Source organism: Thermobia domestica, chromosome 2 (genome assembly GCF_964235325.1).
Source record: "Thermobia domestica chromosome 2, izTheDome1.hap1.1, whole genome shotgun sequence".
Classification (NCBI taxonomy): domain Eukaryota; kingdom Metazoa; phylum Arthropoda; class Insecta; order Zygentoma; family Lepismatidae; genus Thermobia; species Thermobia domestica.
Genome location: NC_137455.1, coordinates 283,079,543 through 283,106,832, shown reverse-complemented (window position 1 = coordinate 283,106,832; position 27,290 = coordinate 283,079,543). Strand labels below are relative to the sequence as shown.

Sequence of the window (27,290 nt, the reverse complement as noted above, 5' to 3'; positions counted from 1 at the left end):
TAGAAGCACAGGAATTTTCATCTCCTAAGAAGCACCATGCAGTTTCTTGAACAGCTCAATAGAATTTCCAATTATTACTAATGAATGATGTTACATTTCATGTTTTAAGCTATCATTGTATTTAATAAAGTTTCAATAATACTCAATACAACAGTATTCGATATTGATGACTTCACAATATTTCTATTATAATATATTACCATTAACTACAAAATGTATGTTCTACGTTACAAGTATAGAAATTGAATATATAAAAAATATTGAATTAGTGCGTTTTGTTAGTTACGGGTGTGAATTTCTTGTTGACTTTCTAAGGAAAATAGAACATACTTTAATAACAATTAGACAATGACAATGACACAAACTGACACTGACACAAAATTTGATAACAAAAGTTACACTGCATTACATTTCTTGCAGATAATTTGCTTCACTACTATTCCTGTGCATAATGTATAACATAATTTGTACATTAGCTAAGTTTTCGCCCTTAATTTGTAGTGATAAAATTTTATTTATTTATTTACTATCTAAATCTGCGCTGTCTACTCATTGCATCGTTCTGTTATAACCATGAATCTCCTCCCCACCGTGCGTTTGTCCTTACTCAAACAAGTAAAGGATAGAAGATTCACAAAGGAAGTGAATTGTTATGAATAGATGTTGGAGTGAGTTTGTAGCAAATTTGTAGAAGTAACGGGATATCAAGCGGAAATATTTTTTTCTAATAAATTCATATCCATCCGGGTACGCCTCATTGTATCTCTGGAGGCCATTAAAGTTGCAGCATACAATAGGTTTTGCCATTCAGATCTAAACGAAGCGCCTACAATGTCCGCCAACCCGTACGAAACTTCTCTACTGGTTGCCTAACACTGTAGTTTTGGCCTGCAACAATATTGATCTTATTGGCTCAAAACGGCCCCTAAAATGTTGAATAAAACAATAACGAGATGGTTTTTGCAAATTTGAATGAGAACTGGACAATCTACCCAAAATTTGGAATCGACCAGTGAAAACGGCACGCTTCTAGCACTTACGGTTTTCGAAATCTCATTGTCGAAAAATTGCGGACAAACATATAAACCTAGCATTTTAATATACAGATTTATTTATTTTATCCATGTGACTTCTCTCAAGAGCCGCCACAAATATCACAAGATAACAATGTTTGCATAGTAACTGTTTCAATCTGATTTATTAGACTAAAGAGCTTACCGTCAGAACCATTGCTAAACATGTAAGGAATACATTTGCACACATATTTAATATGTTTGAGTCGACATCTAACTAGGCATGTTTCTTGACTGTATGGTTCTTCGGTTTGTGAAAATATTTCTCCAGGAAAAACACAGCCTCTTCTCTTTTTGTCAATGCTTCTGGCGCTTCTTGTTGCTACAGTAATCTTTGGTGATACGGCCACTCGATTATCGTATCCTCTCTTTGGTTGCAAAAACAAGCCTTTGGCTACGTCAGGATATACGTCAGGGTGATGGATATGGACCTATAATGTTAATTTAACATATACATACGTGAAGTGAAAAAAGTTAATTATATTTTACATCATGGAATATCATCACAATTATTTAAAAAAATCTATCCTGAATAATAGCACATTTTCTAACGGGGGTTGTTGTGTTACGAATTATTTATTTCCAACGAAAAGAGATTTAAGTTAAAAATATTTTTATGGGTGGGAATGAAAAGAGATATTAAATACGAGTAATATTGTTTACTGAAGGTTACTATTAATTTGTTAAAGAAAGTAAGAAACATTTCTCCGAGATATTCCTTTTATTTATTTATTTATTTATTTAATTTCGCAACGTAATATGTAAGAGCCTTGTTAACACTGAACGACGATACATAGTTTGCATTTTTACTGCTAGAATGCGATACTTTTATTCAAGTTTTTCTTATCTGAGTAATGTGCATTCAGTCACACTTTTATCGGAAACATGTAAGCAAAACTATCAATATGTAGGTAGGAACATCGTTTCATAGTAAAATGTCTTTACGAACTTCGTCACGGTTAGTGAAACTTTAACTAGGACTAAGCTGCCAACTCTGAGAAATAAATTTACTAATACTCGTTTATCCCTTTCCGGACATGAAAACTTTTAACATCTTCATAAATCTTCATCAAACTTCAACCGCAAACAAAAGAAGTACGCACGCTCGTATGGGATTGATACATCTGTACTCATGTAACCTGCAAACTTCTACCGAGCTGTCCCGCCGATGATATAAACTGCAACGCCAAAATATGTAATTATTAGTGTTTGTAATTGATACCCACACAATCGTGCAGGCACGTCCCATTGGGCTTTACTTTATTTATAGCTTTTTTTTCAAACATTCCTTCAGCAAATTAATAATTTAATTTAATTTATCTCGGTTAAATTTTTGAGCACTTTTTACACCAATTGACATGAGCTTTTATTCAAACATTCCTTGCTGATTAAAAGTGTTAACGGATGCAAATAAAAATTCTTAAAAGGTTAGTATATTAAGAATCCTTTAGTAACGGAGAGGTAAATCAAAAGTTTCTGCAGCTTGCTGTACAAATACAATTTAATGATTCTTAATCTTGAGGAAAATATCTGAAAAGTGCTAGTTAAAAGTTCAAGCTCATATTAAGAGAGTAACTAGTTTTAAACATAGACTTAAGGTAGATTTAACTAAATATTATTAAAATTAAATATAGGGCAAATTTAGGAACTTATGAGATTAATTTTTCATTGGAATAAATTTAGATTTGGAATTAGAAGCAAGAACAGTGATAGTTTCTATTAATTAAATATGTTAGAAATATTTTGATATTTTTCTTAAAATGTTTGTAAAATTTGGAAGAAAGATTTGGATATTAATAAACTTCTTGCTATTTGACATTTTATGCTCAGAACATAGTTAAAATATAACTAATAATGTAGGAAAATTGAACGGATTTGGAAGAAAATTCATGATAAATTGCAAAGTATTTCAAATCCTTTTTATTATATAAATTTTTTGTTTTCAATAAATAATTGAAGTATTTGGATAAATTTATTGATAGTTAAATTATTGACATGTAATTTAATTAAAGCAATAATTTAATATTATTTATTGTAATTTGCAATGTATATTTATATGTAAGATGCAACACCGTCATACTAATATAGAGTATTATAGGAAGTTTCCTTCATTGTCACTTTGTTGAAATTTCTATACTGAAATAGAACTTGAAGTGAACATAATGCATGAAGAAACATTGAAAAAATCTGATTGTTATTAATGGAAATTTAAAATTCATCGACAATTCTATGAGGATTTTTGTAAAATTTCCTCAAAGTACTACTTACACTAGCACTGTTATTTCGATAGTATAAAATTAGGAAGAATAAACCTCCTATGTTTAAATTATCTTTAATTGTTTATTTAAAGCTATTCGTTTATATTTGACATGAATTTGAAGAAATACCTGAGAAACTGCTCTTCGTAATATGGGGTCAACAGCTGTTACACGCAATAAAAATCGCTTACCATATATTTTATTCCTCGTGTGTGGCAACAAATTGAAATTTAAAGGATCAACAGTGGTGAGTGGATACAGATATTGTTGCGGTGAAGAATGATGGAACAATTTCGGTTTACTTTTGGCCTCAATGATGACTTCTAGCAAACAAATTGCTCTCTATCACTCACCTTTTACGGCCCTTCGATCTCCTAAAATTATCGTTAACACATGCCCGGTGTAACTGAAGAAACAAGCAACCATTTTCGATGCAGCACTCTTCGAACGAACATCTTTCATTGGTCACGGCTTACTTTGAAAGATACAAACAATGGATTGGTGTTAGTTTCGAATTCGTATGAATAGAACAAATGTTTGTCTTCTGTACCAATGTAGTACATACAATTTAATTTATCTCGGTTACATTTTTGAGCACTTTTTACACCAATTGACATGAGCCTATTTATGACCTTCGGTCAAGTTGTGCGGGATCCAACAGCTTGAAAGTTTCCTTACATTCAGATGACCACTCAAAATCGTATTGCTTCCATGCCAATGTGAATCTCAGGGTAAGTATAGGCCTATCTCTCTTAACCATTTCACACCCTTGCATTAATATTAATATTACTAGCATCAACGGTCGTAGATGAACGATCTTCACAAAATTTATCCCTGCGAAAAGTGTGGACACGATGGAATTCGGAAAATCAACTGTACATAGTAATATTGGATATTGCATGTATTTGGTGTTAAACTATATTTGAAATTATAAAATAAATCACTGCCTTAAAATGTTCACGAGAAATTTCCATTTCTCTCACAAATTTAATTTCTGAAAGTGCTGTAAGAAATAAACGAATCGCCATAAGGAAACAATCACAGATAATTTAAACATAGAAAAGTCTAACGTTAAGAATTTTATAATAACGAGACATTAGCGCTACTTTAAGTAGTAGTTGGCAGATTTTTTCCAGCACCCTCACACTTAGATTAAGACTAGTTTACTAGCACAATTGACTTCAGGGAAGTTTGATATGTAGGAATTTCATGGATATAAAATAATACTGGACCTTCCTAAAACGTGGAATTTGGTATTGTGAATTTTGTTTTTAACATGTAGATTTGTAGTGTCATCTGAAGAAAACTATAAGTCTAAGTTAATCTGGCTGCGTTGCTGAATGTGACAAAACATTTTATTTCTGACAATATTTGATTATACATCAAGGTATTATTTGTTTTATGTGTTGTTATTGTGTACTGAATGGTGTATATTAAATGTATAAGTTTAAAATTTACCAGTGTATTTGAAGACAAATTATTCACTTTGTATACAGTGTCTAACTGGACTTTCACAGCTACTTCTATAGTACCTATTGTTTCAATTCTTCCGCCTTCTCCCTCCGCTACGAATCTCTTAAGGAAAATTAGTTTTTGTGACACTGCTTTTTACATTTTCTGATAATTACATTAAGTATATTTTAACAAGTCCCCACTCTATTAAGTTGAATAATTTTGTAAGATAATTAGAAATGACAAAATAATTAAATGTAGGTGCAAAGTCATGACAATTAATAGGGAAGGCATACAAACCATATATACCAAACAGGATATGTTTGGCATTAACAATATAATTTCAGTATATTAATGTTAGATTTATCAATTTTGTTTTTAATGAAAAGATTTTTTTTACATCATAAAATTATTTCATATTTCTAATAAAATGGCTAGTTTCTGTTTCATTTACGCAGATCTGAAGTTTTACTTAGCATTTGAAAAGCACATACTCCCTCGAAGTATCAGATTGTGATCATTAACACACAATGCTACTTCAGTAGTTTTATGCTGCACATATATAGTTCAGTTGATTGCAGCACCTGTTTTCTACACTGCATAGATAAATGATTAAGATTATTTCATTTTAATCATTTTTAAAGACATCTACTAGTAAAAAATAAAGATATTTAGAGTTTGCATTTAAAAGTAATACAGTGGAACGAACACTTTCGACATTCATCTTTCCCTCTGCTGAGAAAATTAGAAAGTAAATTGTAAGATAAAAATTGCATTTTCAAATTGTAAAAAAAATTAAAATGCAGACATCACTTCGCTGTAATGAATTTTGTGAAAGAAAATACATGCTATTTAAAACGCATATGGAGCACTGCAAGTTTGCAACACATTAACACGAACTGCTACTGAACGTGAATATAAATTTGTATTTTTAAAACATTTTCATTCAAAAACTAAACAAAGAATATATTTTTGATTATGATTGCACAATATCTACTATTAATAAAGAACTTAAGTTTAGACATTACATTTACACCTTGTGGACGTTTATCATCAGGTGGAGCTTCCCAATAAATAATTTTCAGGAACAATTCTAATCCTGTCATAGGACCTGCAGCGTTTATTTGTTTTAAGGGTTCGCTGAGAAAGAAAAGAATAATAAAAAGATCATTAACATTCCTTAATATTTTAGTCATTAACTATCTTACAAACTAACTCTAAGGTTAACATATCTGAAGATGTACTGCCACACCAACCAAAGCTAGGAATTGGATACTAGCGTGAGGAATTCAATTTTCAAACTGTATTTTTGCTACTCACCACCACCGATATCCATCTTTTACCATGTATTCATCTTCGAGCATCTAAACACTTTTCAGTCATTACTGAATTAAAATTAATTAATTATTATTTACGATGTTAGTTTAAGAAATTTTCGGAATCCTGTTCACTGTCTGAAGCAGTAATCGTGATTAAGAATAAATGGTGTCAGTAAGTAAGAGTTTCCATGACGTTACTACAACCCTTCGTTTTATTTTGCAACGATAACAAACCCAGTTTGTGTGGTGTTGATGTGGTAATGTCTGAGGTCAAAATGTTTATTTTTCATCAATGAACTCTAACTCATTTTCAAAATGTTTATTTTTTACCAATGAACTCTCAACTCATTTCCAAAATGTTTATTTTTCATCAATGAACTCTAACTCATTTCCACAAGCTGTTCAGGACATAAATAGGAGATTTTAAATAGTTTCCATTTATCTCATGACCTACCGGTCAAAGAACTGACATTTGGATTAACATGTAGAGGCATATCAAAACATGAAATCCACTGATAACAACGCGTTAACATTATTATTACGCCGTGAGACGGCCATTAACCTATAGAACCGTTCTGATTCCTTCCGGAGTTAACAGACATTTCATGAATGATTATCAAATGAATATTGTACTGTTCCCAATACATCAATTCAATGAAGAATATAATGGGGATGACAGCTTCGGGGCTACTTGTACGCCCTACTAAAATGTCAAAGGCCGAGACAGTAGAAACATTTATACTAGAAATTAATGATTGTTTCAGATAGATGATGGTAAAGGAAAAGATCTGCAGATTGGATCTTGAAGCAAACATAATTTTAATTAGTAGGTTTATCTCGAGACAAGAAGAGTGCGTAATGACTGAGTTAACTGTCATGTTCAGATTTGAATTTAATTCTTTACATGAAATTTAATTTTGTTAGTTTCTATTGCAATCATACGGCCTTGTTGCATTCTAGACTTTGCAAATATTGCGGAGTGCAATCCAACGCAAAATGTAGAAAAGTGAATTATAACTGCTACAACTAGTGTCGCAAACTAAAACGCAGATTGTGTGTTGCGTTAACGCAAACCGTTATGAAATGACAACTATAGTTTACCAACAATTCGTTACAGTCTAGAAACTGCATTCACTTTGATGTGGAAACTATCCGGTTAATTATCAGACCGTGAGATTTCGACGCGATGTTGTATTTAGGCTGTGGGTGCACATTAGAACATCTCGCCTTTCTGCATAGGAGATTTTATATGTCTTCTGGAACGATCTCATTTCCGCACATATTTTGTGACGGCGGTTTTGGTTGCCTCTGCTTACAAAATATGGTGCTGAATTTACAATATATATTTTATGTCACACTGTACTTGATCAGTGACTATTACACAAACATTTGCAGATCTTTTAATCTCAATACATTGTGGAAATTTTTCATAAAATCCGTGGAATCCGTTCCTACTGTAAATCCCGATTTACCACATGGCACACCACATTGAAGATCTATTAATCCATAAATAATTAAAGTACGATTGTGAGACTATTCACAGCAAACTAGAGGAGTTCTTACCTTCTATTATAACCTTCTGCAGTTCTTGAGTTGAAAGAATAACAAAATCCGTCTTCAGTGCGTTGTAGACGAAATGCCTCACAACAGTTTAAAGTACGACTTTTATAATAGCAATCGTGAAAAAGTTCGTCACATCTCGGTAGCACCTAAAAGAAAACATGTCACCAATTTTACAAAATTTAATATTTTGAAATTTTAATAAAAAAACAACAACATTTTCAATGGTTAGTTTGTTAATCAGAGTCCAGTGCCCTTATAGCAGCAAGAGTACGATATATGAGACTATGAGACTTGAACCTACAGCTTATCCTTTGTTCCAAACTGCATGAGTTTTTCCTTGAATCGAACCCAGATCGCCGAGGCGAAGGACGTGTACGTTAAATAGAGATGAAAAATATAACATTTTTGGTATGAAGGTTTGTTCAGATAAAGCTTTAGCAAAAAAAAAAAAAAAAAACTGTTCGCTTTTTGCCTTTTTGACTTTCTTCTTCAATTGTCACTTTTGTTTTCCTGTATTGAATTATAAATGAAAAAGAGCCTTTACAGCATTCATACGTAAGAGTCCTATCTATTTTCAGTCCGGATCTGGCTATCTCTATTAGTCCTCGAAATGACATTTCGTTGGTAGCCACCCAACAAACTACTGGAAGCCGGGAAATCACAAGTCATGTTGATTGCTTACCCACCTTATCAAGTTCCGGAAAGTTAGGTATTTTGCCTGTTTGTTGTACTTATTACCTAAATTCAAATTGGCAGACAGGCAACAGTTACCATAAACCAAGAAACAAACACATAGTTGTTTTGGGAAACAATTTCTGTTACATCTCGTTCTTCGTTCTGGAGAAACTTTGTTGGGAGCTTTAGATATTTTATTAGAACCAAAAATAAGTTTATTTCTAACATTAAAGCCGAGTTAACGATCATTTTGGATATGATATTAGTTTAACGGTAACAAGTGCTCATTTCTTAAATAAATCATTCTTAGTTTCTTTATATTGTGTCGATATATTTGAAGGAAGAAATTTAAATATATATTATTTTTTTACCTTTTCCCACTCAAGTTTTAGCGGCCTTAGGAATATAAAAATAGATACATTTGTTCTGCGCAACGCCTTACAGAAAACGTGTCTTTAGCTACAAAAGAACTGAATTTTTAACTGGAGTTTTACTTATGCATAATGTCTAAATGATACATTTGTTACACTAAGTATAATTACAGTATGTGGCGAAACAAATATTACTGAAATTAAGATACGGATTGCTCGCAGGTGTAATGTGGTAGAGCTGTGAACGCCACCTGTGTGCTTAGTTGTGTGTGGGTTTGCGTAGTGTGCAGTTGACAGCATCTCATTGCAGGAGATGAGCGCATCTAGTGTGTTGCTCTGGAGATGGAAGATTTCTTCAGCAACATATGATTCAGTGATGAAAATCATATCTCCTGTTTATTTCAAGAATGACATAATTCGAAATCCCAACTTTTCAGGGGAAGCGTTTGAAAGTTTTCGAAACACAATGAAAACAAATGGGTACAAGAACGACACAAAGTGCTCTCTAGAGACATCTGTGAATTTTTTTTACCAGAGATAGACATCATGATTAGCTTTCATTTTCTGCCCATAAGTCAATAAGGGCTAAAAGGCGATTATGTACTTTGATCGCTACATTAATTGACAGTTGATTATTGACTTATACTTGCATAATTTGTGCTATTTCTGCAGCACCAAAAATCTATCTTAACAACAACAATGGATGCAGCAAGATGGAACTACTTTCCACACTCTAAGTGAGTCACTTATCCTTCTGTCGACGAGAGTTTGATATCGCTTGATTTTTCGTAAAACGGATTTCCTGACCTCACGACTCCAGATGCCTTCATTTGGGGTATGCAGAAGGTAGCAATTTTTGAAACAGATAACTCCCTACCACTATACCGGAGTGTAGAGATACTGGATTTCCCTCATATTATTAATACTCAGTATATAAACAAATCAAGATTTAATAACGATTTTATTTTTTATTTTTTATTTTTTCTTTATTTTCTGTGGATGATGAGAGAGAGACACAACTTGGAATAATAAGATAGTCAGCAAACATTTCAAAATTCTCTTCAGTAGACGATTCCTCATTCTTCATTTTTGGTAAATTTATGTAACTTATGTAATCTGATGTAACCAAAGCGTTCTGTAACTGTTGACAAATTATTAAATAAGTCGAGAATTCCATTTACCTTGCACTTTCCTGAATCCTTACACGTGCGTACTTTGGATGTTTTTCCGTAATTTCGACGGCCATCTTCCTACTTTGGTTGATATAAAAACGTCCCAGGACCCGGAAGAGAGGAGTAGCACTCGAGAAGCGGTGAAGTACACGAGGAGCGGTAAAGTTCACGAGGAGCGAGTGTGATCAACGGCAGGAGAGACCTATACCAAATTCCACGCCAATTCGACACAGAAGCCGAGACATGGAGGGAGACCACCAGACGACGACCAGGAACTGAGGTACGGAATACACATCCAAGGTCCTAAACGCCCAAACAACCTTCCTTTTCTTTCTTCCTAAACATACTCTCTACTCTCTCTTTTTTCTAAATATTTGTTTTTATTTATTTCTACCCACATGCCCTACAAACTAAATACGCTCGTCGTCTTCTGAGATACCTCTCAATTCTACCAGTGAGCTATATTTCCCAAATTAACGATTATAGTTTCTTTTCTTTCTTCAAAACGACGACGAAAGCATTCCTACCGAATGCACAAGCGTAAGAGGAGTTAAGATAGCAGATTCGGTCATTTGTTTTGTCGTCCAACAACCCGTGTTCACTAACATGTTTATGGATCTACACGACTACTATGAAGAATGGGTGCAATGTAATGGTCAAAATTTTGAACGCATGATGTATAGGTGCGATTTCTCTTAAATTTACAATATGTGTTGAATAACATTTAGTTAATATCCATTTAAGAACATTTCTAAAGTTTCATTATGTTGTACAATAAATAAATAAATAAATAAATGTCAACGATATGATTTCAGTACAGTTAGTTTTGTCACATACTGTACTACATACTTATTGCTAACATTACTTATTGCTAACATTTCATTAAAACACTTTTGTTGTAGTAAAATACTCGAATAGCTCCACAAATAAAAGTTTCAACTCGAAAACTCAATGCATGCATCGATTTCCTCTTTTTTCTTTCCCATTGAGTGATCGATTTTTCTTGATTATTGAACTTTTCACATTTTTATCTTTATTCAGAATGCAGCAATAAAGTGCGTTTTCATGTAACAATGTGGAAAGAGAGCTGAAACGGCTTCGGATTACGAATTATATTTCTGGCCGTTACCGGTAGCTATCTACTGCCTTTGATGCCCGTCATGTTTGCTATGTAGGATGACATCCTTCGGCGATAAGAGTACCCGAGGAATTATGGAAGGAAGGATCCGGTCTAGAACATTTGTGTTAGGTACCAATCAGGAATTAGCCCAATGGGAATGAGGAAAGCCGAGAAAGAAACTCATTCAGAATGGTTAGCCTCTAAAGGCTTTTTATATCTTTTCGACAGAACTGGTTGTTCCTTCTTTGTTAAAGTTCAAGTGTTCAAAAAGTCCAAAATTTTCCAGGTAAAAGAGTGTGGGGAAAGTTCGTTTTTTATATTAAAAATGCCATCACATCGAGCCCTTGATCTAAGTTAACCATATACACACGAGGAAGCTCTAAAATTTCTAATATTACTCAATTGAGATGTGTATATATAATATTGAGAAAAAGTACAAATAGTGAAAAGAAAACAGACGATATTACATATAATTATAAAGAAAGGAACGAAAGTTTTGATGGAAAGAAATAATAATCACGCAACAAGTAAAAAATTTCCAAATTTCGAACTGCACTTTGATACTAATTTGAGGATGCTAAATACAATTAAACTATTTATAAATATATCCGTCCATGGGTTTACGAGGAAAAATGACCTCAAGGTGGGGCTTCTAGAGGTATTGCTGATGAAAATAGTAAGGTCCACGGTTACACATATTTATAATTGCCCTTTTTTATACTAATTTTAAGATCCTAAACCTAATTGAATTGTTTGTAAACATACAAGGTGTGATTAAAAAGTACGGTGAATGTTGTTACACAGTGCCATCTTTCGCTGTTGTATCAGTTTTAACTAGTAAGCCCGGTAGCCTAAATCTTTGGTACCGTCAGTGTCCAGTTTGAAGAAGTTGTGACATGTTAGTTGGTTTCCAGAGACAGAAGAGTGAGGTCGTGTTAAGAGTGCTTGTCGCGCGCCAACATTAAGTTTTGTTCTAAAGTGCAAAATAGTGCCAAAGTAGCTCACGAAATGTCAAAATCAGTGTATGGTCATGAAGTGGTGGCATTGAAGACTGTTTAAAAGTAGTACGATTGATTTAAAAGCAAGGAGTCGGTTGAAAACGAGCAATAATCGACAGGTCCTTCGACTTCAACAACAGATGAAAACGTACAAAAAGTGGCACAAATTGTTTGTCCAAACGTGCGAATGACCATTCGAGAGCTTTCCGAAGAACTAAACATCTCGTATGGGACGGTGAAAAGCATTTTATCCACCGATTAAATAGGTAAATAGCTTCCGCCTTCCGAAAACGCGCCGTGGTACACCTTGCTTTCAATTCGTGAGATTTTGGTCGAAAAATATAACAAATAATCTGTCCAAATCCGCTGTGTTCTCCCGATATAACACCATGCGACCTCTCGCTCTTCCAAAATATTAAAATCATGCTTAAAGGAAAAAGTTTTGACACATTTCCTGACATTGAGAGAGTCACGACAGAGCAGCTGAACGCCTTTCCAAAACAACCATTTCAGAAATACTTCCAGTAATGGTTTCATTTTTGGGACAAGTGCATTGCTAGTCAAGGACAGTACTTTGAAGAAGATTAAATCAAACTCCATGTAAGCTTATTACATTGTTTCTAATAACATTATTTACCGTGTTTCTTGAGCACACTTCGCATCTGTCCATCGACTCATAAGAAAACGTATCTCAAAGTTGGATATTTACTTACATCCTAAATTTGAGATCACTTTTCCATGCACCACATTGATGCATATGTTTAAGACTAAAGTTGTATTGAATTGAGCATCCTCAAATTAGTACACAAATGCAATTAGAAATATCGATATACATAAGCGTGGGTACTTCAATTATTAACATAAATAATACTTCAAAGATCCGAATGTTGAGGTAATTTTCCAAGCTACCGCATGGATGGATAGATTCAAAGATAGTTCAATTAGATTCAGAGTCCTTAACTCTGCAGTGCATGAATTTTTGAAAAAAATGAAATAAAATCTTTAAGTTTTACGTCCCACGGTTATGCCCGTTAGGCTAAAGGAGACGGTGATGATGAGGAATGAGTGAAATGGTGGAATGAAGAAAGTGGGAGGAAACGGGAGAACCTCGAGGAAACCCACGCACACGGTGTTTGTCCACCACAAAGTTAACTTGGCGGGGACAAAATAATCGAACCCGGACCCCAAGCAGCAGTGGTGAACGCTCTACCACAGAGCCACCGCGAATGGATTCTTGAAATTATTGTTTCTGTTTATGTTACGATTTAGTGTTTACGCGCCACCAAAATTCAATTATATAAGAGATCAAAAGCTACTAAAATTCAATTTTAAAATACAATTAGAATCACAGCAGAGCATAGTAAATGCATGATATAGCCGTTTGGAGTTGTACTGTTGAGGCTATAGCAAGATATATAAAACCTAGCCAAATGGAAAAAAAAATGCACTGGAGGGTTTAATTAGTATAAAAATGTATCCAAGCACAAAAACTTTTGCCTTTGAGATAAGCGGTACTTCTAAGATCCAAATTTGAGGTAATTTTCTCATGACCTCATCGACGGATATATTGAAAAATAGTTTCGTTGGACTCAGTATTCTCAAAGTACTATAAAATAAATGAGAAATGTATCCAGAGGGGACACTTTTACCACTAACATAAGAAATACTGAAAATATCGTAACTTTGAGATCATATTTATCGTGATCCCACGATCGATTTCTCTTATAAATGTGGCTATATTGGCCAATGGCTTGTATGACCACTGGCGTGTATAAGGTGTGATAGATGTGACCAATTGCTTCTATGACCATTACTTAGATGTGGCGTGTTTGCCAAGGGTAATTGTAATCTACAACCTACAAGAAAACAATTTACACATGATACAGTACACCAACTTAAGTGTTATAGCAAAATCGACGTAATTTTAAGAGATATACAGGTTTAAAATTAGGTAGTTTTTTTTTTTTTTTGTACCATCTAGAAAAAGTATTGTGAATAAAAAGGAGCTCTTTGAAAATTGTCTGCTTCGTAAGGTTACTCTATTTTACTCTTTTAAAAAAAAAAGATCTTGTTTAAATTCCATTTTATCTTCTCTATATATATACATTTTTACAAATAATAGAATTCTACTCAGTTCACAGATAAATTTACTTAATCTTTTATATCCTATGATTATCCCTTAAATCTTTATTGTGTAAATGTGCATTGCTTACCTGAAGCATAAAATCCGTGATATTAGGAATGGAAACATTTCGAAAGTTTTCTACTTTCTGTTGTAAATAATCGAAAGCTTGCCAGTAGAAAGGATAACGAGCAAAGGACAATGCAGTAAGAATTGCTATGTAAAATTGATCTGATTTGTTTTCGCCTGCAAATATCCTGTAAAGAAATAAAAATATTATTGGACCGCCTTCTCTGTCTGAATCATAGGCTTCATACAGAAATAAAGATACTCTTGCTTCCCTAATCTATGCTGTCAAAATGAAGCTATGAAATTTGATAGCAGACATTCCATATTATCTTTGTCGCTTCAAATCTAGGACATGAGTGTTTCCGCCAATGTTTTCGGCATCATTTAGTTTCTAGTGGGTTCCAAAGATAAGAATCAAGTATGGAAGTTACAAAGATATCACTTTGTACTGACTAGTAAACATGACAATGAAATAGGGAACTGCAATTTTTCTCCTTATATATAAAGATTAGATACTGACAGGCTTAAAATCATTACGTACAGAATAAGCAAGTAAGTAAAGTATAATAATTTCAGATATCAAAATGGTTTGTATGGTATAATGACTAAGTAAGTTCAGAATTCTGACTCCGAATCTAAAGCTGGATAGCTAATAGCTCTTATCGTTACTCAGATGCAGGGCATTACATAGATGCAGACGGGAGTAACCGCTCACAGAAAGATAAATAATAGGTCATATCATTAAAAGCAACTAGAGTAATGGCTGGAACTCATTCTGAACCTGAAATCTGCCACATTTCATTATGAGATGCAGGGATTTAATACACGAAGTAACAAATACGTCAATAAGCTAACGATTTCGAATCTGAAGTCCGTTATCTGCCATACATGCACAGGTCTATAAATGCTTGTACTATCAGTTCATGTCTAATGAGCACTTAAAAGAAACTATAGACTTCCATTTTCTGTCCGGTTCAATTACTTTGGAAATGGTAACACTATTGCATCCAGTTAAATTGTGTTGGTGAAGTTCTTCGTTCGCTGACTCAGGAAGAAGGAAACGCCCTTTTTACTCAGTGGCGTATTTCAGAGGGTGGCTTCCGGGCTCAAGCCCCCTCCCTCTAAATTTTATTTACTATTTTAAAGTGAATGAAATATCGTGCAAAATTTTCACATTTCCAGGAATAAAGTTAGCAAAGCCCCTCCCGAAACAAAATTGTAAATACGCCACTGTTTTCACCCAAAACACTTCGTTAATTACGACTGGTATACACCAACTTGTGTATAAAGATGCTTCGTTCCAGCTTTATAACTAGCCGAAAATTTGTCGAAAATGTTCAAAAACTGCAATGATTTTAAAATAAATGTCTGATCAAAGTCACGTAAAAGTGAACGTTCATTATTTCTAGACGTAGATTCCATTAATGTATACAATTACTTTTGGTGTAAGGGTGAAATGAAGTTGTCAGTTTAACGTCCCACGTTTATGCCTTTTAGGCTAAGGAAGACGATGATTAAGGCAAGTGAAAGATTATGGAAGAATTGGTAAAATGAGAATATGGGAATAATTGGAAGAACCCCGAGAAAACCAATAAACACGATGTTGTTCATCAGAAATGTACTTTCCCGGGATTGAACCAAAGATCGCACATACCACAGGTAAGTGCTCTACCACTGAGTCACCGTGCCACACAATGAAATTAGAGAATTGTTGGGGCATTTAACAAAAGTTCAACGGAAAACAAATAATAATCAACTACAATATTTCAATCGTAGTACATTATTTAAATCAGAACAGTGTTGAAATTCGAGGGAAGAATAGTCTCAACTTAGACTACGCGTACTTTGTCTTAGTACAGAATAAACTGTCAGAAAAAACTGAAACGTAACAAAATCTTTATCGTCTTTATGCCCTTCAGTCTCATACAGACCAATTTGAATGAAAGTAAATTACAGTGGATCTGATAACTCGAGTGAAGGGAATAGACAAAGTTCGAGTTATCGAGTTTTTCAACTAATCAAATTTCGAGTTACCAAGGTGACCACAACAAAAATTCTAGATACTGAGGTTCCGAGTTACTCATTAAAAGTGACTCTATAACCTCTATAACTCGAAGTTTTATTCGTTCAACCTCTGTAACTCGAAGTTGTGAAACTTCCTTAAATTAAATAAGATAACTAGTAAAAGTAACACACTATACATGTACTGTTTTCACAGCATTAAAAATTACTGAATGTGTTTTAATTTTAAATTACGAAGAACATTTAAATAAAAAAAAGTTAACCAACATGAAATAAAAAGAAACAGACTTCGCCATAATGTATACTAGACCAAGTAAAAAAAAATACGGTACTGTAAACTGATAAGTTACGTTAAGTTGATTGAGAGCTTAACGTCCCGTTCAGCAGCGAGGCTATATGAGAAGTGGACATACTGATTAACGTGGAACTCGAGCTCCCGCCGGGAATCGAACCCGGGTATCTCGCGCTGAAGGTGCGTACGCTAACCGCTTAGCCACGAAAGAGCTCCGACAAGTTACGTGAAATAAGTCTTTGTGTACATGAACAATCTAACAAATATAAGAGAAGCCCTAAAAATCTAGCAGAATAATAGTGTAGTAGAACTTCATACAGCTTAATTAAGAGGAGTCAAAATGGTCAATTTTTGATTGTTTAACTAAAATTAATGGTGTCCAAAGCAGTGTCCAAATCATTTATGCTCTTAACTACACTTTTGGGCAAACCCCTTTTCACAAACAAAAGTTTAAGCACCTCATTTGCTCACGAGTTTCTTTGATTGTTAGGTCAGGTAAACTGGGTTCAACTACGTCGGCGTCCTCCTGTTTATCAGAATTCACATTGGAGCCCTCCATCACAGAAGCAATGAAGTGTTCATCACTAGCACAAGTTTATTTTACATATTATAATTTTAAGACGATAATAGCAGACAACTTAACACACACACCTACAGATAGATAGATAGATAGATAGATAGATGTTAGCTTGTCCGCTATTATTGTCTTGTAATTTATAATATGTAAAATAAGCTTGTCCTAGTAGTATATATAGTTTTAATAACACTTCTATATTTATTATGAACCATAAATTATTTAAAATGTTCCTATTTACTAAGAAGATTGATATCGTAAAGCTTCCCTTATTCTTAGAAAATATTACAGAAAGATTTAGTTATATTTTCCTAAGAGGGGGCGCGTGACCATTTTCATTTGTGGCTTCGCCTCTTTTTGAGTTTTGTGTAAAGTGATTTCTTGCTTCACACTAGGTTTTGTTTAGAGCCAGACACGACCAAATTTGAGAAGAAGAATTTAGAGTTCTTACAATGTATATACGTTTCACAGAAATCATATTTTATTTTACGTCCCAATAACTTACTTAAAATAGTGCGAATTCGTTTGAAAAAATGCATCATTTCTTTCTCTGAGCCGTTTCCCTACTGAGAGGCGCAGACAGTTTTCCCTGAATCGATATATGACGTACAAAATTGCTGGTCATTGTTTTAAGCGCACGAGTAATACATCAAAATTCAATCACTGTTTTTCGACTAATTACAATCAACACATGAGCGAAAGGAAGTGTTTCCCGTGATCAGCAAACTCTGAAATACAGCTCAATATATTTATAGTGCAATAAAGAAGTCAATGGAAATGTCCCTTACAGGAAACCTAGCGATGAGCCAGTATGACTGTTTGTTAACTTTCTAAACATAATGAAGTGGGGGTACTGTAAACAATGATTCGTTGGTGGGTACTAGTTGTTGCATGACATGATACCGATCAGCTAACATACATGAAGGGAGAGGAGGGGTAAAAATATAGCACCAAACCTGTGCCTATAGAATCTCTGGAGATTAAGAAACTACTAGCACCGGAGGAGAAAACGAAAAGGAGATTGTGATAAGTGCATTATATAACAACGTGCCGTAGACTGGAATTCAGACAAGGGAACCCCAGAATAGCTCCAGGAAGTAATGAGAGAACATATATACTGGAGGCAAATTGAACAGAGAGAGGTAAAGCCAGACAGTCGTAGAAAGATCAGAAACAATTAATCCATTGGTTTGTAAGAAATGACAGGAGGTACTGGTTGATAGAAGTTAATCATGTAAAGGGCTTTATATTTGAGCCGGATTTTTGTAAAACTAAGCATCATGGAAAATAAAGATCCATACGTTTTAAACGAAAGAAAAACCAAGAACACAGAAATTCCTGACTGACTGAGCACCCCAGCATATTTCCTGAGTTTGTGACATAGTATACGTGACCATGGCTCATCTAACCTGACCATAGTTATGTTACAGAGGATGATTTCCCACCAAATGTAAAATCTGTCATATTATTTCTGCGAACAGAATAAGTATTTCTTATGGATATATGAATAATTATATTTCTAAAGCATTATATTTAGATTTTTAATATGCAACACCAATGCGATGTGGTTTTTCATGTTCATCTATGTGAAATTGAATTGAGTTTAACCATTACCTTCCGTTACAATTGAGATTCTGTATTAATAAGAGAGAAGTGTTTATCTTACAGGTTATACTTACTCTCTGATGAGAGGAAAAGCTCTTGCTTTGAATACTTTGTTAAGTCCACATATGGTAACTGCTGGAAATGGAATGTTATACAGTGGATAATTTGTATTATCCACCATTGTAACAATGGGACTCTCCCAATAGTTACTGAGAACAGACCACATCATCCAGGATGCACAGACAATGCCAAATCCACACACCAAGGCCCACAACAATCTGGATAAAAAAGGCAAATATACATTTTATAAATTACAAATTCATTTTACATATTTCTTATATCATTTGTAGTAATATACAATCAAGTTTTAAAAGTCTGTGAGAATACATGCTATCTAAAAACAGTGCTTTAAATTTTTTCTCACTGTTGATATCAGTAATCTTGCAGACCACTAACAGAGTTGCGACTCTGAGTCTGTATTTGACTATTATTTAATTTCTTCTCGTGTGTATTTCACTATTGAGTCAATTCATTCTAAGTGATCAAGCATGTGCCCCTCGACCTTTTCAAAAAAATCTAATTTTTTTCATGAATGTTTATCCTATATCAGGGTAGTACTTCAAAACCACAATTAATTATTTTTTATAACATATCATGGCAACGCAGCAGCTGCCGCCATTCTGCGTTTTTTCGATTTTAGGCGTTTACGTTGGTTTGAATATCTCAACATGTATTTGTCCTACCAAATTGAAAATTGCTGGAAGTCTCCAACTCGAGCAGATCTCTTAACTTTGATCTCTTAACATTTTTTGCCTAAAACCACTTCAAGGGGGTGAAATCAGGGCCTACAGTGGCAACATTTTTGAACATTGAATACATGTTTGGGAAGAACAAACAATTGACGTAGAGGTCTGAATTTGTGTGTGCGTGTAGTCGGCAGTCATAAGTTAATACGCTAAAATTTACAGACCTGTAGCTGCTCCCAAAAGGCCTGAAAAAAATCGTAAAGTTGGGAAATTATGCCAATTTGGCATGTTTCATTGTCCAATATCTCCAATGGGCCTGGATAAAAAAAATCTGAAATTTTGGGAATAGTTAGTCCTTTAGTATACCATAACACATAACAAAGCGCGTTCTGTGTTTTTGATCAGAAGGGGGTCAAAGTATTAAATAATGACGTCATACTCTAGGAGGACTTTTGTTCACAAATTCAACTGGAAATTCGTTGTTGTGAAGTAAAATAAACTAGGATAAATAGATAGTCCAGTCAAGGCTCTCAACCTCGTCTCTTTCCTCTAGTTGTAACACTGTCTTATCACACCCACAGCAGCACTAGTGAAGAATGCCGCTATCAGCAGAAGGCGAGGAAAGTCCAAATGCACACTTGACAAAAAGTCCACAAGTACTCATTGATCTTGCTGTTTGCTATATCAATGATATTCAATCCTATTTATTAATTGTTTTAACTGTCAACAAATGTAGGAGACTGTTGCCCTTTCGTTTGATTTACATTTTACACTCAGTGTTTACAGCGAGTAAGTGTTCACTGACTTGAGAATGTAGATCAAACGAAAGGACAACCGTCTCCTCAGGGGTGTAGCCAGCAGGTTTATGTAGGAGGGGCCCGTCGTTTTTGAGGGGGGGCCAGCTACAATGTACAAAGTCAAAAAATGTGCTGCTGCTAATATTTATGAGGCCTGAAAAAAAACGGAAAATTTTGGTTTCCTTGTGGAAAACTAAAAACATTATTTTAGCTTCTTCTTCTTCTTCTTCTTCTTCTTCTTCTTCTTCTTATTATTATTATTATTATTATTATTATTATTATTATTATTATTATTATTATTATTATTATTATTATTATTATTATTATTATTATTATTATTATTATCTTCCATAAATTATATTCAAGGTAGTTTTTATTATGCTTAAACAAGAACTACTGACCGGGACCAAACGCTATACTTTTGTGCATAATTATAAAGGTAACCAAGAAAGTTCTGTCCCTTTTTGTGGAGGTCTGTGTTAAATTGGACCTCACACCGTGAGTTGAATGCGAGTGGAGACAACGCGAAGGTCAGTTGTTGGTGTGGGTATATCCATCACACTACCTGGTTGTGGCAATTCAGATACACCGTGAACTTGCGAGGACAGAGGGAACATGGGACATCCACAGAGCGTCATAAGGGCATGTATGTTGAACGAGTTCAAATGGAAGTCAAACGCCGCTGCAGCGAGACAGAAGATATGCCAGGCATTTGGCGAGGGTGTCGTGACGACACGGACAGTACAGCGATGGTTTAACAAGTTTAAGGACTATGACGAAACACTCGAAAACACCACGTACCGGAAGACCAACACATGTACAAAATAAAGATCTTCAGGCAGCAGTTGAGGCGAACAGTGGCTAGACATGTGAGGAACTAGGACTACAATTTAGTGTGACTGGAGAAACCATTCGGCAGCACCTCCAAAGTACTACAAGATGGGTCGATGGGTCCCACATGTTTTGACTCCGGGCCAGAAAGCAACGCGGCAGTCACCTGTGTTTATTTACTGTTTCGGAGACATTTCTCGACAGGGTGTTAACGTGTGATAAGAAGTGGGTCCTATACGAAGCTCCACGGCGCAATCATCATTAGTTAGCATCCCAGGAACCGATTTCAAATCAGCCGAAACCAGCATTGCACCAGAAAAAAGAAGGTCCCTCTGGGTGTTTGGTGCTTCGTGCATCGGGAACGCTACCAGCTGGTCAGACTATCAATGCAACTTTGTAGTATCAGCAGTTGAGCTGTGTTCATGAAAAACTCAAACTCTGGAGCCAGCACTTCTGAATCGCAAACGGGTCCTCGTTTACGGGACAACGCTAAGTCCCACGTGACTAGGATGACTCAGGATACCATTCTACGCCTTGGATGGAAAACAATATTGCAACCACTATATTCATCGGATATTGCACCGTGTGATTATTACCTGTTCCATTCTTTGGACAATCACCTTAGAGGACGCCAGTTCAAATCCCTAGTAAAAGTGCAAAATGCACCTGATACCTTCTTCGTTTGACGGCCCACCAAGTTCTACCGCGATGGATTCCATGGCCTTTCAGGGCGTTGGCAGAAGGTGGTCGATGTTGATGGGGACTATTTTTGATTTTCCAGGTTCGTCTTAGGTGACATATCGATGTTCGAAGGTGGTAGGTGAAAGAGCAATACAACTTTTCTTGGTTATCTTTATATTTACATTTAAGACCTTGTATACAGAGCCTATCTACACAAGATTGATTTTCTTTGAAATTTCACTTCATTTCTTTACGGTTTCCTGACAAAAATATGTATTTATTATTTGTGCCTAAAATACATAATTATTTTATTATACTGAGTAGAAATAAAAGAGAGAGCGAATGAAATCCAAACTGAATAAAAACATTGTTTCTCACCAAATTTTCCATCTGATAAATATATGTCTTTTAAAACACTTGTTAAAACATATAAAAATATACTGTACTTACAAATCAGTTTAGTACCTTTATTTTAGGGCTGTATTTATAGTACCTTGTTAAAACGTTTGTCTCCAAACTGTCAAGTATAAATCACAGTAAATTGTGTAATATGCTGTCACAAAAAAGTATCCTATTTTTCGATCGGTATGGAAAAACATTTTACCGTAAATTATTAATTGTCAGTAAACTTTGTTACTTTTAAATGACTGAAACGAGATAATTTTACTATCATGTTTTAAAAGCTGGTCATTTGAGGAGGGCCAGGAAATCATTTGGGGGCCTGACCCCGATGCCCCCCTCCCTTGGCTACATCCCTGACTCTCCTACATGAGTTGAAAGTTAAAATAAGAATAAATAGGATTGAATATCATTGATATAGCAAACAGCAAGATCAATGAGTACTTGTGGACTTTTTGTCAAGTGTGCATTTGGACTTTCCTTGCCTTCTGCTGATAGCGGCATTCTTCACTAGTGCTGCTGTGGGTGTGATAAGACAGTGTTACAACTAGAGGAAAGAGACGAGGTTGAGAGCCTTGACTGGACTATCTATTTATCCTAGTTTATTTTACTTCACAACAACGAATTTCCAGTTGAATTTGTGAACAAAAGTCCTCCTAGAGTATGACGTCATTATTTAATACTTTGACCCCCTTCTGATCAAAAACACAGAACGCGCTTTGTTATGTGTTATGGTATACTAAAGGACTAACTATTCCCAAAATTTCAGATTTTTTAAAATCCAGGCCCATTGGAGATATTGAACAATGAAACATGCCAAATTGGCATAATTCTGCAGCTTTACAATTCTTTTCAGACCTTTGGGAGCAGCTACAGGTCTGTAAATTTGAGTTTATTAACTTATAACTCAGGACTACATGCACACACAAATTCAGATCTATACGTCAATTGTTTCCTCTTCCCAAACATGTTTTCAATGTTCCAAAACGTGCCACTGTAGGCCCTGATTTCACCCCTTGAAGTGGTTTTAGGTAAAAATGTTGAGAGATCAAAGTTTTAGCTCTGCACGAGTTGGAGACGTCCAGTAATTTTCAGTTTGCTAGGACAAATACATGCTGAGATATTCAAACCAACGTAAACGCCTAAAATCGAAAAAACGCAAAATGGCGGCAGCCGCTGCGTCGCCATTGGATGTAAAAAATAATTAATTGTGGTTTTGGAGTACCCTGATATAGGATAAACATTCATGAAAAAAAAAAGATTTTTTTTGAAAAAGTCGATCGGCAATGTTTCTTTTTTCTGGATCACTTAGCATGGATTGACCCTATTATTATGATACTACTAGTACTATTTTCAATTATTACCCTAAAATATTAATACTCTCTCCAATCACAAAAATATGAGCTCAAGGAAGAACGTTTTAATTATAATTAAACACCTAAATTAAACATATTTATAATCAAACATATTATTTATTAATAATATATTTGTGTTACATTTAAATATCCAAGGTGGCAGCATTTGAAATGTGGAGTTGGCGAAGAATACTGCGCATATCATGGACTGAAAGGAAAAGCAATGAAGACGTACTAAAGGAAGTAATGAAGGACGACAGATCATGAGGATAATAGGAAAAAGAAGAAACAGTATGTTTGGTCATCTTATTCGGCAATCCGATTGGATCATCGTGTTGATAGAGTGAATGACAGAAGGAAAACCAGGAAGAAGAAGACCAATGATAGAATACTTAAATGCAGGTATGAAGAAGAGACCATATCAAAGTATAAAATAGCTCTCCCAAGGGAGAGAAAAGTTTTAAAGTTTCCATGTTGCCCACCAATCTATGGTTGAGGTGAGAAAGAAGAAGAAGTGTTACATTCTCAAACAAGGGTGTTTGAAAATGTAACACTTCTTCATCTACTATAATCAAAACTATGACCTAATGTTAAGTATGAAAGGGGATTCTAGCTCTACTCAATTCCGTGTTTGGGCGCCCAAATGTTGAATGGTTTAATGAAGGTGTCTGCATTGAGGCTTTTGTCTCCGTTGTGATAAGGACAAAGGCCAACGCATAATCTACATTAAAATACAAATTGAAACTCCTAATACGTGAATTTAAAACAAAAGCTCTACACAATAATATATTTTACGTAAAATAAACTATAATGGGACCTCGATAACTCGAAGCTGAAAGGAATAGATAACAATTCGAGTTATCGAGCTTTTTGAGTAATTAAGGTGGCCACAACAAAAATTCGAGATACCGAGGTTCCACGTTCACCATCAAAAATGACTACATAACCCCTATAATTCGAAGTTTTATTCATTCAACCTCTATAACTCGAAGTTGTGAGTTTCTTAAATGAAATGAGACGACTAGTAAAAATAAAATACCAGACATGAAAAAATACAACTACAGTACACATGAACAATTACAGGACTAGCAACAATGACAATTACGTAAAAGCAAAGAGGTATAATTTCGAGATAACGAGGTCACATAAGAGAAATTCGACTTATAAAAGTAAACTTCGATTCATAGAGGTTAGCAGGTACGAAAGTTGGAGTTACCGGGGTTTTTAAGTATAATTATGAAACCCTTAAAATTCGACTTGCGTGCTCTCTTGTACCTCTTGCGTGCTTATGGGGCGTTTACACTTGGTCGATTTAGTCGCACGACTAAATCGACTCGCTGTATTTGCCACTAAATCGAAGCAACTAGGCCGAATCAGATTGATGGATGTGTTCAATTATTTCAACCACAGAAAATAGAACGTCTTTCAATTCAGTTGCCAGTCGATTAGTCGCCTTCGATCAACAAGCGATTAAGTTGAAGTCCCGTTTACACGGTCGATTAAGTTGAAAGTGACGTCAATTCAACTGAATCGAACGCAAATCGACTAAGTGTAAACGCCCCATTAGAAATGGGTTGTAGTTGTAGAATGCTTCGTAGCTTGGATTTACATATTTCTTATATCTATAATTTTTTGATACTTTTGTTTGAATTTTTATTTATTTATATTTTCTATATTTATTTACGTATTTCATTCCTCAACTACTTATTTATGTTATTTATTTTCTGTTATTTCATATATCAAATATTTATAATATAATTTCATTTTACTTATTTATTACTATTACTATTATATTATTGCTATTTCAACGCGTCGACTAGATTTTTCGCAATAAACACGCATTATATATGTACACCTACCTGTATCATAACTTGAAATTATTAAATTCTTTCATGAGGAGTTTCACTATTACTATCTTAGAAAGTGATTCTTCAGGAAGTAGTTGCATTACTGGATATACATTTACTTTAGTAGGGCTTGTCCTTTATGGATATAAATACAATGTGTTGACATATCCCATAAAAACACTAACCAACTTAAATGGACGACCAGCCTGTGCTAGGTATCCATTAAAAAGTGTGAATACTGTCTAACCAAGTTAGGACAGGAGCTCAGCAGGCGGGAACGTGTGGTGCTTTCGTATGGAGCAGGTGCATCAGTAACGATGGATAAGCGCAAAAATGAAGATGATGGATAAAACTTCATATTGCATAAAAACATATACCTTACTTGTGGTACAGCTTTGCCACACTTCTATGGTTAGGCCTATGCATGGTCACATTCTACACTGTCTTCACGTAGCACTTCACTTCATCATGGGCTTGGTTATGGAGTATTCAGTGTTAAAGAGCACACCTTGCATTTAGTATTTCTACCTTATTATACAGTACACGTAAGAGGTTAAATATCAGTACACTTTGAATACTTATACATTGGTCATCTTAAATAAAATAATAGATTTCTTCCGTAAATTTAACAAAGCTACACCTAACGCTACGTGGCATAATTTAGAATTTACTGAGCTACCAGTGTATTTATGCACTACAGAGAATGACTAACATGTGCAAAAAGGTTCGTTTCACTGTTTCGCAAGATATGGCATTAGTATACTGACAAACTCAGCGCGGAGCATTGAAGTACTGACATATGCAAATACACTATACTTTTCTTAGTTTTTCTCGGTTTTTCAAATGTACTATAACGTATTACTTGTGGGAATGCTTCAATTGTCTTTTACATAGCTACAGTTGACAACCTATATTTCTGAATTTCTTTGGAATGATTTTCAGTCCCAGTTAACCGTAAGAAATTCATAATTTCGTTTGAATTTGTTATCTAACATCAAATAATTAATTTATATACAAAGCTAGCACAAATCCTGTCACGCTCCCCGTAAGTATAAAATAATCAAACTATGTAATTATATGTAATTATATAAACTGTAAATATATGTAAACTGTAAATATGCAATATATTATACAGTGTAAACTGTAAATATAATGTTGAAATTTAAGTGAATTACTTTCATATTTCAGGTATAAACAATGGTTGATACAAGTGACTATACCATTGAAGAAAGCATCGTCACAAGCACTTGGGTTCACGAGAGGCGCAGAACAGGGAAAATGGTGGAAGAGGTACGTATGTATTTCCAGCTACGATTCAGACGAGACCTCCCTCCACAGAGAAAACTTTTTAGTGCAGGAATTTTGTGAGAAAAACAAAAAAATAATTCATACAAGCAAGGAACTTTGCACAGTTATAGTACTCGACCTCCTTATCAATATACTAAAAGTCCCCTAAGATTGATCTTGAGCATCGGCTGCCATATTGGAATATGGTCGCCGATTTTTAGTTTTTCGCCGATAACTTTAAAATGGGCAGATAGCTTAAACTATAAAGAGTAATGATATGTAGAGTATGAAAACTACACATTTTGGTGTATAATACATCTCTATAGCTTTATTCGTTTAGGAGATATGTAGTTTTGAGTTTCCGATCTTTGTTATTTTGTGCAGATGGTACAGTTTCTCTGGCAGAATTCTATCACTATAGATTGCAATTACTCAAATTGTGCATTGAAATGATTTCAGTATCGATACTCTTAAACTGAAACTGAAGAATGAAATTATCTCTCTGGCTTCAATAAATGCAGGAATAAAAATCCGAGACCATAATGTAGTTATTAATGGCCAAGAATTATTCCATAGAATTATTTATGTCATAAAAGGAACTCATCAATTGAAAGATTGTTTCAGATATGAGGTTTCTCAAAACCATCTTCATTATTTGACAA

The 27,290-nt window shown here is 34.6% G+C and overlaps 1 protein-coding gene across 1 annotated transcript in view; it reads right to left on the bottom strand.

The window, feature by feature from the left end:
* Positions 1–278: 278 nt before the first annotated feature.
* Positions 279–27,290, bottom strand: part of LOC145679444 (pickpocket protein 19-like) — a 38,594-nt gene continuing 11,582 nt past the window's right edge. The window contains exons 2-7 of the mRNA XM_081750025.1: positions 18,760–18,963; positions 14,215–14,380; positions 7,666–7,811; positions 5,812–5,923; positions 1,219–1,504; positions 279–310 (exon numbers count right to left, since the gene is read on the bottom strand). Of these exons, the coding sequence (XP_081606151.1) occupies positions 279–310; positions 1,219–1,504; positions 5,812–5,923; positions 7,666–7,811; positions 14,215–14,380; positions 18,760–18,963 (946 nt within the window). The remainder of the gene's footprint in view (positions 311–1,218; positions 1,505–5,811; positions 5,924–7,665; positions 7,812–14,214; positions 14,381–18,759; positions 18,964–27,290) is intronic.